The sequence below is a fragment of the Buceros rhinoceros genome, unplaced genomic scaffold (genome assembly GCF_000710305.1).
Source record: "Buceros rhinoceros silvestris isolate BGI_N320 unplaced genomic scaffold, ASM71030v1 scaffold16974, whole genome shotgun sequence".
Classification (NCBI taxonomy): domain Eukaryota; kingdom Metazoa; phylum Chordata; class Aves; order Bucerotiformes; family Bucerotidae; genus Buceros; species Buceros rhinoceros.
Window position 1 is genome coordinate 20,435 of NW_010406678.1, and position 13,819 is coordinate 34,253.

Here is a 13,819-nt window from a genome sequence, read left to right on the forward strand (position 1 = left end):
AAGTAGTGCTGAAATAAAAGCTAATACCTGTTATGCAAAAGTTCTCTCCTCAGGCTCAAGGAGAAGGGGTAAGTTTATAAATAATGTGTCCAGTTGTGTCAGGAGAGGAGGGAAAAAAGAAGAGGAGCTGGGGCAGATTTTTCTCTTGAGTAGTCTCTCCTTTTATCTTCTGTGCCCAACAGTAAAGTCACGCTAGCCTTGTGAATTCAGCAAGACAACAGATGGGGCCACAGCGTAAAGCACCGTCTATTTATTGCTTTTTCTCTTTAACTTCAACGGTAAGGATCTCTCCTTCTCCTGCTCTGGGGGATGGGGACATGCTAATGATCAGAGACTCCTTAGAGGTTCCTCTGTGCATAACTGGAGGTTTAGGCTTAGCATCTGCATTTGGCTCTTCCTTTTCTGCAGGGGGTGCAGATGAGGCTGCTGGCTCCACGGGTTTCTTCTCCTCTTGTTGGGGCTTTTTCTCTGCTTCAGCTTGAGGTTCCTAGAAACAAGAAGTTAAGTATTTTCCAATGCTGCAGAAGAAATTCAGGAGGTAGTTCTGTACGTGCAGTGGAAAGGCACAGCCTGGATGCTGTGATTAATGGTTTGCAACATAGGTAAATTTGTATTTAGATGTTGAAAATCAATTTCTAAATGAACAATATAATTTCAGAATCAGAATGTCAACATAAAATCTGGGAAAAGCTTGTGGATAGTGATAGTGTCTGCTGCTTATTAATACAGGATGAAACAGGCACATTTTGGGCACGTAACCTTTCCTTAGGTCTTGTTTCTCTTCATGTACTTACACTGGTATAGAAAGTGTTCTGTAAATCATACTGCCCAGTGCCTCCTTTCCTTGGCCAAGCCTATTTCCTATTGAGTTCACAAATACACAGTGGATTGAGCAATGTTTCATAGTGCTGTAGTCATTTATGTAAACAAAGCTCTTTATTTAACTTCAAAAAATAAATAAAACCATGGCCGGTTCAGCTGTAAAGGAGGAAAAGGATTCTGCCACCTTTGTGTATGTACGTAGAACTGAGCAGGTTCTTTCTAACATTTCTCAGAGCAGAGTATAATGTGGGTATTATTTTTCATCAACTAAAGTAACAGTGTTCTCCTGAGTGCAATATATTAGAGGTTTAATCAGTTTTAGCTGTGTGGGCTACACTTTAAATTTTGTCTTTAGGATTTCTGACAACCAGAGATCTGACTTTCAGTTGGAAAGTTCACCATGTGCTTGAGGCAGCTAGGTCAGATTACTGTGTTAGGATGTTTCTGTATTTACTGTTGTTTACATAAAATTAGATCAGATGCCCTTGGGGCCTTTGTAAAGTCTATTTTATCCTTACTTTCTTTGAGGATTTTTGTTTGCTTGCTTTTTTCCTTGTGGCTGCCTTGCTTTTGTTTTCTCTACTCTGCACAGAGTCCAGGTCCAGGAAGATTTGAGCCAAATTTTAAAATTAGTGTTTACAGGGATCAGGTACAATGATTATATCTCAGCTACTGCAAAGTTGTGCTATTGGTTGTGGTAAGGCTACGTTTTCATCCACTCTGCTTGCCCAAGACCTCCCAGTATCTTTCAGCACCTTGGAAGAATCAACTCTTTTTTTCTGTGGCATTACCTGACTGTCTTGTGCTTTCTTCAGCTGCAACAACTTAGCAATCCCATCTTTTCCTTTTCCTCCAAGCAGCGCTTTGAACAATTTTGGAGTTTCCTGTTTTGGCCCAAAGAAACCAGCCAAGCCTCGTGGCTGTTGCACTGGTGGTCCTGGAGGAGGTTTCCCCTTCTCCTTCAGTAGCACCCTGGAGATCGGAAGGAAGAACACACAGAAGTGCTGTGAAACCAAGCAAAGTTCCTGCAAAGCTCAAATGTCACATTATTGGATGAAAATCTGGCAACTTTTCCAGCCAATTTTTTTTTCGGTCCGAGGTCCAGTGGCAAGAGCAAAGCTGGAAAGGGTCAGGGTTTTACCCTAGGCTCTGGCAGAGCTGGAGACTGCTGTTCAAATTACCTATATCTGGAGAATAAGCAAGCGGAGTCTCGAATTAAGGTGTCACAAAGCAGATGAGAGTTTTACAATGTGAGGAGTAGTGTGGAGGGAGATGGCTGCCTTGTACCTGAGATGGCAGTCTCTTGCCTGGTCTTCTGGATGCAGATTGAGAGCATGTTTAGTGCTCATTTGGGAGTCCAGCTGATGCTTGTGGAAGTAACAGTTTACCAAACTAACTTACAGCATGGCTTATCTCTCATAGGTCAGGTTAGACGCTGGTACTTACTTTTGTTCATCTTCAGTAGAAGACACCCTGCAGATACCAAAATTGCTGCCAATCACGTGGCAGACTAGATTTTCACACCCTTCTGTAGCCTTCTGATTTGTAGCCATAACAAGAATTATTGTAATAAATTTTAAAAGTATGCTTCAGCAGCTTGCCTGGGTTTATTATGTGAAGACCATACAGTGACTATCAGGCAGGTGATAACAGAACAGATTTCTTGCTTGAATAAATTCTTTTGACTTTATTTCACAGATCACTCTAAAGGTCTCCAGCACAGAACAGGTACTGCATATCTTTAAACAAGATGTCCTGTATCTAACCTGATACCTAGAGAGGGCTTTGAGCTCAAATGGGAGTGCAGATACAAAGGATGGGTGATTAAGCTCCTGCAGCTGAGAAAGGCCATCTGGAGGAAGCAGAATCTAATGGCTTGGCAGGATATTATTAGGGTGGGCAAAAAAGCAGAAGAAGGTAGCGTGGGACAGAAACACAGGAATTACAAGTAATGATGGTCATACAACTGTTTAGAAAGAAGCTGGAGAAAAGTAAAGAATATATACTGGGGACCATCAGTCAGTTCCACCTTTCCAACTGTTGATCCCGGTTTTGAAAGTTGGGCGATCAGCCCATTCCATGTCTAGGTTCCTTGTTCCTCAGGGATGTGGTGCTTCTCAAGAATCTGACAACCAGGGCTGTTTGAAACATGCTGAATGAAACCATTTGCTAGCATTTCCACGAAACAAAATGTCACTCCTGTGCTATGTTTAGTCTTCGCTGGTGGAATTTCAAGTCAGGGAGCAACGTTCCCACCTCTGATAGCAATGCAAGGTACCAGTTGAGAACAGTGAGTGCTGAAGTATAGCAATAGTGGCAAACTGTTTCAAGTATTCAGACCTTTTACAAGGTAGCAAGGTACTCATTTTGTCCTAATTTTTTGACAAAATCTGACAATATTTTGTCCTTTCAAAGCTGGGGAAATGGTGATCCTAGTAAGCTACAGCCAAAGCAAGATGAAAAGCAGTTTGAGTTTGAAATCCCATTTCAGAATCCTTTCGAACAAAATGTGCACCTCTCTAATCTGTGTACTTGCACCTTTAAATCCATTCCTAACTATTGCCTAAGGTTTTGGCATGCATGCCATGCTGTGGGCGCATTGAAGCGTATCTCTGTACAATTAATAGTTAGTGTTTGGTTGCATCTTTGAAAACCTGCTCCTTAACTGACATCTATACTGCAGTTTCTCCCTTGACTGTGTAAGGAGTCTTGATAGGCATCTGCATCTCCTATGTATTGCCTTAAATACAATGGAGAAGGCGACTACATTCAGGACTTCTTCCTACTTAACACATTTCCACGATGCTTGGAATCCCTGCCAAGACCATGACTTCCATTTTATACTGCCAAGCAAACCTGACCTCTAAACACAAATGTGTTTACGTCTGTTACTCTTCCAAGAAAGGAATGCAAATCTGTCTAGAAGGCACAGCTGTCCATTCTGCATCTAAATATTGTGATTTAAAAACTGTTATTATGACATACTTTGCTTTCTTCATGAGAAGTTTTTCTGAGTCGGGATAGTGCACCAAGATTTCATTGAGTGTTTTCTTGTCCAGAATGAAAAGATTGGCAAAACCATGAGCTACCACGTTGGCAGTTCTTCGATTTCCTCCACCTGCTGCTAATAGGCTGAAATGAAAATAAACATCATCAGTCACATCATTACTTGCCTTTATGAGGAATATCTTTGCTGACGGTTCTCCATTAAAGCTATCATAAAGCTCACTCACATTGCCAGCTGTTCTCTCTGATGTTCTGTAAAGGCCCTTTGCAGTTGGGACTGAAATACCTTCTTGTCTCAGGAAGGCAAATTGTCAGTACTGGTCAAGCACGTGTGGGTACTAAGACTATGAAAGTCTTGCTAGATAAAAACATTTCTCCCAGGAGTCACCCGCTGCAAGGACTGCATTTGGTTTAGTCCTTGTGAACATGGCATTTCCTCAATTTTATTATAAAAAATATTTACATGAAAAGTAGAGAAGCACAAGTCCATCTTTATTAAAAGAGTTATTTCCAATGAATGAATGATTCTCCAAGAACTGTAGTTTTCCTGAGTGAATAACTTCGGTCAGACCCGGATTAAATTTTTCTCACATACCACGTCTCACATTTGAATGTTGGCAAGTTGAATGGTATGGATTAGGAAGGTCTTTCAGGCTGACAGTTACAAATATGTCTGCCAGAAGAGGAAGGCTGTTGTTTTAAAAGTAAGGCATTAGACCAATTTAGCAAGCAGTAGTTGGCCATAGGAAGGATATCCAGATAAGAATTAGATTCTGTAGAAATAAAAATTAATTTGTTCATTTTGCATTAAGCAAATGAAATGAAGAGACTTCACTTCTCAGCTGTGGTGATAAGCCAGAGAAGTTGCATTTCTCTCAGTACTAAAATTGCTTTATCACTGTGTTCAAGGAGATCTACCCTAAAATTTGTCCCTTAATATTTCCCAGTGAGTTAATATTTTTAGATAATATTTACTTACCTCTAAAGAATTCTTAATAAAGGATAGTCTGGACCCCATAAAACATGAGTTAATACTTTTCTAAAATATGAATCTAATATCTGTAAATATTGTCTTTACACATATTTGTAGAATATATTGATAAATATTAGATCATACAGATAATATGTTTGATTTATAAAGAATGGTATGAGACCTCTGCAACTCTGTGTACAAGGCTATTTTTACACACATACACACACTCTTTATTTCTGCAACCCAAAACAGCAATCAATATATGAACTCAAGCTGCAAATGCAATATATCATCTTCTTGTTAAACAATTCTGCACAATTCCTCAGGTGATAGAATAAAACTTTGCACAATAAGAAGAGCAGCTAAAGAAAATTGCAAACAGCTTTTGAATTCTGATGAATCACTTTGCAACAAGTCATTGAACAATCATTTTCAGGCTTTCCTAAGGGAAAGCTGATTTTACTGAGGCAGAGTAGAACTGAAGAGATCAGCTCTTCCATTATGGTGTTGATGTGAGGTGAATTTTACAAGTAAGGCAGTCCTTCCTCATACAGAATCATCTTTGACTAAGGATAGTGTTATGGACTGCACTAAGTCTGTCTTGGCTAGTGTGCTAAGAGTTACGTGATAGGCCACATTTTTAAAAACAGCTACTTTTTTTTTTTAAAAAAAAAAAGAAAAATTAACTGCATTTGCTAATCTGTGTAGGAAGCTGCGGTTCATTGAAATTAGCAAACTGACCCAGGGAATGGTGTGCGTATCAGCGGAACGTGCAGAGTTGTGGTGGCTCAGCTCTGCACCTATGTGCCTGTGGATAGAATGGTAAGTCAGGAAAGGGAAATAGATCTGGATCTTGCTTCTGAGCAGGATGTCAGACACTGAAGGGCAGAGCTCATTGAAAAGCAGCAGCTGCCACTTTGTGGGAATTACTAGGCCAAAGTGGAAAATGTATAATCTTTCACAAAGATATTTTGTTTTTAAATAAAAGCTAAAGTTACAAAACAACTGAAGGTCTAAAGCTAAGACAAACACTTAGACCAAACACTTAGATATCTTCCTGACAAAAATGTACGTGTAGTGGAGAAATGCTCTAATTTTTCTAGAATTACCAGGTTTTGGTAGGAAACAGTTCCAGTGAAATATCAGTAAATAGATGAAGCCAGATGAACATCTGGCTTAAAGTGTAAATTTCTCTGGGCTAATGAACTGTTGTCTTGCAGCTGAATTTCTCTCTCAATTGTATGTGCTATCATTAAGGCAGCAATCTGCATCTGATTCTGAGATTATTTTGTTTCCCCAAGCTGGTATTATCTACACAGGAAAGTATTAGCAAGGGTAAGATGGAAGGCAACTCCTATTATTTAATCTGTTTCTGGTATATTTTCAAGGATGAAATTGGCAAAGGACTTATTTGAACACTGGTCTTGCATTGGCCTTCCTGTATAATTCAGGAAAATTTTTGAAATAAACATTTTTTGTTTTCTTCAACTCCTTTGCCCTCAGAGACATTTTAAGCATCTTTTACATGCAGCTTGAACACAATGAGATTAAAAACAAGTGTCATATAAATCATGGAGTTAAACCACTTGGAATGAAGCTGACATATTTCTCTGAACAAGTCTTGAATCAGAAATCAGAAGGAAGTCAGTCTGATATCAGGTGATAACCACACTGTGAATGCTGAGGGGAAAACCTGAATGTGCTGAATGAAGCAGTATTTAATCCATTAAAAACTACTTTTTCATTTGCTTCTGCTATTCAGTATTCAGAAGATCTTGACAAAACTTACACAGAAAGCTGCTGTACAAACTCATTATTTTCTAACACTTCACCACAAGGAGGAGGATAAATCTCTACTGATACACTCAGTGCTGCTTGTCTTTGCTTGTCTTCGGTTTTGGAGACGTCTTCCGGTTGCTGTGCCTTTTCTTCTCGAGTTTATCCACTGCCTGACATTTTTATGCAAATTACTTACATCTGAATGGATATACTTCAGCAGTAGGTCAATGGATGAATAAAACAAGACCGCAGGTTGCTGCGGGTTTTACTGGCCATATTGGCAGTTATGTAAAGACTAACATGTATTTGGAAATGAATCTTTAAAGGCCATTGTGTAGATCTCACATGGAAAAAAGTGTTCACCTGTATTAGATGAAAAGTTTTTAAATCCTTTCCTTATTTTAAATGAAATCACTATCCTTTCTTGGTTTAAAAAATAAAGTCCTTGCTCCAAATACAAGGATAATAAATAAATGAAAACTATGTCCATGTTACGTATCTGGGCTGCTGTAGCCTTTTCTTTCGTCTTTTCATTAATCAGCCCTCACTGAAAACCAGTGCGTTCTCAGCCTTTTCACATACTTACAATATAGCATTTTGGTTTGAGATTATGCTTAAGTATTATGTTGTCACACACAGAAATACCTTTCAAATAACCTTCTGTCAAAGAGCTGATAGAATTTCACTTTCCCACTCAATGGAAAAAGTCTGTATCTAAAGGACGCATCAGGACATTTCCACTTGACATCTAAGCAAGTTCTGTACGCACAGCACTGGATGAATGGGAATGTCTGCCCTACTACAAAGGGAAACTCAAGTAGAAGATAAACGTAAACCTGGCACAGAGCTGATTACTGCATTTCTAAAGGGAGATTAAAGCTACCAGGAAGAGGATTAACAATAACAGGAAGGCAGCTGGAAGAAATCAAGGATCCAGTTTATCACGTGCAGCAGCACAGTATTTTATTACTTTTCCTTGGGCCAACCTCAGCAGGGGATGCAGTGTCTGAAAACTAGCACTTGATTGGCTAATTGGGAAACGGCACATAAGAGATAATGGATTTTGCATAGCAACCATGTGGAAAACATAAAAAACATTTGTAACCATCAGAGAAAAATTTTCTCCTCCAGAAGAATTTAGATAAACTCAGACCCCAAAATCTGGTCTGTCAGCCTTTTTCCTGTTTTGTCTGCTCTTAAACAAATACGTTTTCAAATGTGAATGCCTAATTTTTGGCAACTTAATCCCTATTTCAGCTTCTAAATGAACTAATTTTATTTGCTATTTTAGATTTTTTATCTCTTTGGTTGGAAATTATCATTTTTACTGTCTGCTGTGTAAGGGCACCTAGTCTCACTATACAGGCAATGAAATGCATTTGATCCTGTTGTATTTCAGACTTTGTAACACAAAGATATGTTAAATCTTTTAAATGCTGAAGGAGAAATTTGCCAGTAAATCCCTATGTACATTGACCAAAACACTGGTCTCAGATCTTGCCAGATTAGTCTCTTTGGCTTCCTCGGATTTTCCTTCACTTGCCTGCTTCACCTTGCTTACAGTCCTCGTTGTTGATCCTATCCGCTTTCTAGCCTTCCAATGGCATCTGTCATGCTTACCACAGAGGAGTTAAACAACCATTGATTATTTGACCAGTTCTAAAGAAATGTTAAAAGTAACAATGGACCTACCTGATCTCTCCAAATACAGCTCCTGCTCTTAGTGTAACCAGGACTTTTGTACCATCAGGGCCTCCAAGGACTTGAACTTCACCCTGTTTGATGATGTACATCTCTCTGCCAATCTCTCCCTGGGCACACAAACACATAAAGATCCCGTATTTTAGTAGGGCAGTGTTTTTTTGTTAGAATAATCTGACAGACTCTTTAAGTATCTTTCCACTGTCTTATAAACAGGTTTACCTGTATTACAGAGAAATGAACATTTTCACTGCTTTTCTTATCACTGAGCACAAGCTCAGGACTGACTTTGGCAATTCTAATTGTGATATGGAACAATATTTGAACAGGAGTAAGACCATCTAGGCCAGCTTGGAAGAAGATGACTAGATAATAATCAAGACTGTAGCAGTTATTTCCATAAACATTTCTGGTGAAAACTAAAGTACTGCAGCAGTGTATGTAATAACAGAGGAGTGCAAAAAAGCCTGTGCTTTGTGGTCTAAAAAGCTTCAGATCTTACACTATTACTTCTAATCATCACTTAACTGATTTAAAAGGAAACTGAGAACAAAATAATTCAAAACTTTGTCAACTCTTATCTAATCACTGGATGGTTTAAGGGATTGATCTACTAGGATTCAAAGCTGTGACATCAGCATAAACAATAAAAAGCAGGCAAACGAGTAAATAGTGGACAGCAGAAACATGATCATTAAAGTTCTCACAACATCTCAGTAAGGCAGGCAAATAACTGTTTTTCCACTTGTGCAGCTGAAGTAACTGAGGCAAAGCAGCAATTTTATTGTAAAAGTGAAAAGGCAACAGCAACAAAGCCAAGACTGAAAATGCATTATTTGCACTCCCTGTCCCTTCACTTGCTCCTCCAAGCCTGCATGCGGAGCCTCCTTGGTAAAGTATGATGAGGCCAACATAACAGCCACAGAAGAGGTAGTTCCAACAGGGCTTTATTCCCTTCCTTACAGTAATAGGATTGCTGTGGTTGTTGGACACATAGTAGATCTGTGCAGTCGAGGGGACTTTTAGCTCTGAATCTAGCTGGTATACATTGAGACTTCAATTTCTCATAATCCATCCTTGTTGAGAACTGTTTGCACCTGACTGCAGAATCAAGATCTTAAGTCTGTTACTGTCATTTATTTTCTCTGTTGTGGCTTAGCTGCAGTCTAAGATCTTTTCATGCTGTGCACTGTACAAGCAAAGACACCAAACTACTCTTCCACCCTTCCTAGCCAACAGTAATGCTGGGGTTGGTCTTTGAAGGGACACACCTGATCCTTCGGAGCATTCACAAATATCTGATTGCCTACACTGTGGGGTCAGCGGGACCGACTCAGCATTCAGAAAGATGACTGTATGCTTAATTCATGGAGGGAGCAGGACCTTAGTGATTATGCTGGACCAGAACTGTTAAAGACAAGTTTAAGGATTCTGATGGTCACTTCTGGGCGTGGCATGAACTGCGTGTCACTTGCCAGAACAGTAACAGTACTGATACTTCACCCACACCCCATGCTTTAGTTACATCCTATACTGCCTGAGTATGTTTACATGCCTTGTGAAAAGAGGCTCGGGCCCACTTGGTCAGAAGCTGAGCTATCTCCCTGTGTTACCATAAGGCCATGTCTGAGCCAGAACGCTAAGAGAAGATAGATGTCTTTGCTCTCAGCATTCAGCTGGAAGTCTGGAGATGGCTCAGAGCTGTGAATGAAGGTAGAGCGAGATCAGATCCTGCTGTAAGGAGCAGTATGAGATGCAGTAGATTTTCTGCATCATTGGATAATTCCACTTAAGAGTTTCTGGATACACAAACTGAGCACATGCAAAACATTGTAGACTGAGATCTGGAGGCTAGGTTTTTATATATATCTATTTACAAAAAAAATCAAGCTTGTTCCATTTTAAATATTAAAACTTTTTGATGTATCATTAGATAAGCCATATTTACACTAAATACTTTCCCATATTTACTAGAATTTTATGTTTGATAATATAAGTAATAAAATCCATATTGTCTTTTTCTAGGTTGAAATCTGGGGGCACATTTGTTATTATTACACAGAGTACCTTAATTGCTTTTAAGCTAGCTAATTCACTCAGGATTAATTTTACTCAAGGGACACCATTGACCAGTATCTGAACTCTTTACCTAAAACACATACTATAATTATTATTTGAAAGAGACAACAGTGCTCACCTTTTTGCAGACAAAGTCACCAGGTAAATACACAATGGATTTCAACCTTAGCAGCATGTCGTATATCATCTGGGTATCGCACCCCTGTTAAAATAATTAGAATCGACTGCTCTATTATTTCAGTAGTACAAGTGACTATTGGTGCTTACACTGGGCAGAAAAACCTAGCAACACAGGAATGATCTAGGGATTCAGAAGTGGAATGCAAGCTAAAACATCATAAGGATCAGCTTTTAGAGCAGAGAAAAGACTGAAATAATTGTAATTTCAAATACTTATCAAGTTCTTTTTGGGTTGGACATCTCTTCATTTTTCACAGAGTAAGCTTCTGTACATCTGAGTGTTCTGTGCAAGCTCAGTTAGTGCTGTGTTCAGAGATTTATGGGTCTTTTATGGGAATGTTTTTTACTGTATGTCAAGACTACTTCTAAAAATGCATTGTATCCTCATTTTTGATGTCAGAACTCCAATCCTAAGTACTACATTTAAGTTGTATCTCTGGAAAACTATCCAGAGAAAAAATAGGAGAGAAAGCTTCTTTGCACAAAAAGTTACTAAAAAATAGGACTCACTACATCAAAGGTATGTTGCCAGAACATGTGGCATTCGTGGTCTCTCAGGCAAACCTAGGCAGTATGCAGCAAGGTGGACTGTGTTAAAAATTACGTTCTTGCATGTCTGACTCTTGGGATTAGTTACACTCTGAAATCACTGAAATTACAGTCTGGCCATAACATCAGCTTTAGTATGTCTGTGTAACAGGACTGTGTCTTAATCCCCTTTGTTATTGTTGTGGGGTTTTTTGGTTTTTCTTTTCTTTTTTTTTTTTTTTTTTTTGTTTTGTTTTTTTTTTTTTTCAGGACTGTGTCTTAATCCCCTTTGTTATTGTTGTGGGGTTTTTTGGTTTTTCTTTTCTTTTTTTTTTTTTTTTGTTTTGTTTTGTTTTTTTTTTGCTTATTCTCTGGTTTGACACAAAAAATTTGAGAGCAGGCACTGGCTTTGTCCTGGCATGTCTCCATTAACTGAGATATTTCTTAAACCTATATTTTGCCTTGCATATTATCAAATATGTTCTTAAGTGTTGCAAGATGCACAAAACAAGGTTTCTGTCTCAGGAATACCACGTTTCTGAATTCTCCTGTAAAACTACTTACTTTGAATAAGTCAACTTTATTGACAATGGCAAAGTTCACATCAATTGCAATGGCTAATTGCATCTTGGTTGGCATCTGCTCCAGTAATTCTGATTCGTCTGTAAAAGAACAAAACAGAAACTCTATTAGAAAATACAAAAAATGAAAGAATGTCCACAAAAATGATCATTGTGCAGGAAATTAACTTAGTGGAGCTATTCTATCTTTTAAGAGTTCAAATGAGGAAGCTGCTAATATGCTTTTACTAAGATACTGTCTTTTAAGTTACATATCTTGTCTAAAATTATAACCTGCACATGATATAAATGAACAGAATTTGCAAATTTTTAAGCATCATATTGCTTTGGAGGTTTTTTCATTTTTCTAAAGCAAATTGAAGGTCCTCCTCTCACTTCTTGAAAGCAATTCAGAAGAGGAGGAATATGAATTTCAACCTACATCTGTATCTATACCACCATTCTCACTTGGAGTTCCTACATAACTGGAATTGGAAAGCCTTACCCAGCATTCCCTGAGAATCCCATGTGTATTCATACCAGGTTCGAACACGATTTTGGACCACTCTTGGAATAGAGTAAGTGTTCATATAGGAGACAGTGTTGTCCATACAGGAACGGTAGTAGTTCTGTCCTGCTGTGGCTGCTCCAATTACATCTCTCATCTGCAAACATCGGTTGTTGTTACTACGTATTTCAGGAAAAATATTCTTGATTTTAATATCTTGTCAACAACATATAAAAAGAAGAAAACACTTTTTTGCAAAATCTCTCATGAATTATATGTTCACCTGCATGTTTTGAATAGATGCTTCATCTGCTTTTTGAGAAGCATTCAGATTTAATCTAATTAATTGTCTTGGGAAGTCTGTAAGAAATCATGTTCAGGTTTTAGCTTATTCTTCTGTCTCGTATTTCTTTCTGGACATGGATGAAAAACATAGAAGTAAAGCAAACTAGGCTAAATTTCTCTAATAGCATCAGCTGGCACCACTAGAATAAAGATCCTGACACTGTTTAAACAGTTAAGAGAATCTAGATCAGCCCTAAAAATGTGCTTTGAGCTGAAAGGTGATCTTGAAGTTTTTGGTGCAGGAATAGAATATAACATTTCAACACAAATGCGATTTAGTTATCAGAAAGTGGATGAGTTATTGTTCATATTCCTTCTTCAAAAGCATAACTATAGATGTGGTTTTAGTAGAATGGCTTCATATTAGAGTGGTCAAAGATAGGTGTGCTAGTGGGCTGAATTCTTTCTTCATTACAGAGATGCAATTGATTACAAAAGGAATAAAATTTTTTAGGCAAGTGTGCTAAACCAAGAAGAACTCAGTATTTTTTAGAGCTCTTTGTAAACAGGAATTATAACAAACTGCAGTGAAGCTGTTTGTGTGTCAAGGTTTAAAGTTTGATTCTGCAAATGACTATACTGGTTACAAAAACTAATCTGCAGAATCTTTGGGGGGAATGGTGCTTTCATTGACAGTTATATCAATTTAAAAAAAAATTACAATCTATGAAGTTTAATCCAATACACTTGAACTCAATAGTTTTTCAGAAGAAATATTTTATTCAAACTACCTTTATTTTTGGTAGTACTTGTTTGATGAATTTTGAATCATATAGGCAAGAGATCATATAGAAAAGAGTCTATTTCGTGATGGTTCTCTCTTCTTGCACTTCTAAAAAGCAGCTTCTAAAAACTCTTTGATTGAACTTTTGGATCCTGTATTCAAGATAAAAATTAAATTTCACTTTTCATCTTTATTTTTTTGTGATAATTCTTCCGGTATCAGAATTACACAAATCTGGTCTGGAATGATTTCTGCAGGAATCTGGTAAGTCACAGTCTCCCATGGGAACCATGGCATTTGTTTTCCTACGGACAAAGCATTTTAAAAATATGGCATTTTTCTTTCCGTAGACAATTTATTTTAAAACCTATGGAACTAAAGCCCAAGTTTGATAGTTACAAGCCAGAAACAATTCACTTACAATTTGGAAATATAACTGATTTGCTGTGCTACGGGCTTTTTTATTTCCCCTGCCAAATGTGAATCAAGAGAAATGGAAAACAGTTAATTTTCATGTTAACAAATATATTGTAATTTATAGAATTCTAGTTTGCCAAAAATTATGGGATTTCCATTTACAGTATTCTGTTGGCAGTAGTATTGAGCATGACCTA

At 37.9% G+C, this 13,819-nt stretch overlaps 1 protein-coding gene across 1 annotated transcript in view; it reads right to left on the minus strand.

Moving 5' to 3' along the window:
• Nucleotides 1-250: 250 nt before the first annotated feature.
• Nucleotides 251-13,819, minus strand: part of CNGB3 (cyclic nucleotide gated channel beta 3) — a gene marked incomplete at its 5' end in the record, with an annotated part of 30,791 nt that continues 17,222 nt past the window's right edge. The window contains 7 exons of the mRNA XM_010134214.1: nucleotides 251-487; nucleotides 1,614-1,794; nucleotides 3,808-3,954; nucleotides 8,273-8,391; nucleotides 10,479-10,562; nucleotides 11,633-11,730; nucleotides 12,134-12,293. Coding sequence (XP_010132516.1) covers nucleotides 251-487; nucleotides 1,614-1,794; nucleotides 3,808-3,954; nucleotides 8,273-8,391; nucleotides 10,479-10,562; nucleotides 11,633-11,730; nucleotides 12,134-12,293 — 1,026 coding nt within the window. The remainder of the gene's footprint in view (nucleotides 488-1,613; nucleotides 1,795-3,807; nucleotides 3,955-8,272; nucleotides 8,392-10,478; nucleotides 10,563-11,632; nucleotides 11,731-12,133; nucleotides 12,294-13,819) is intronic.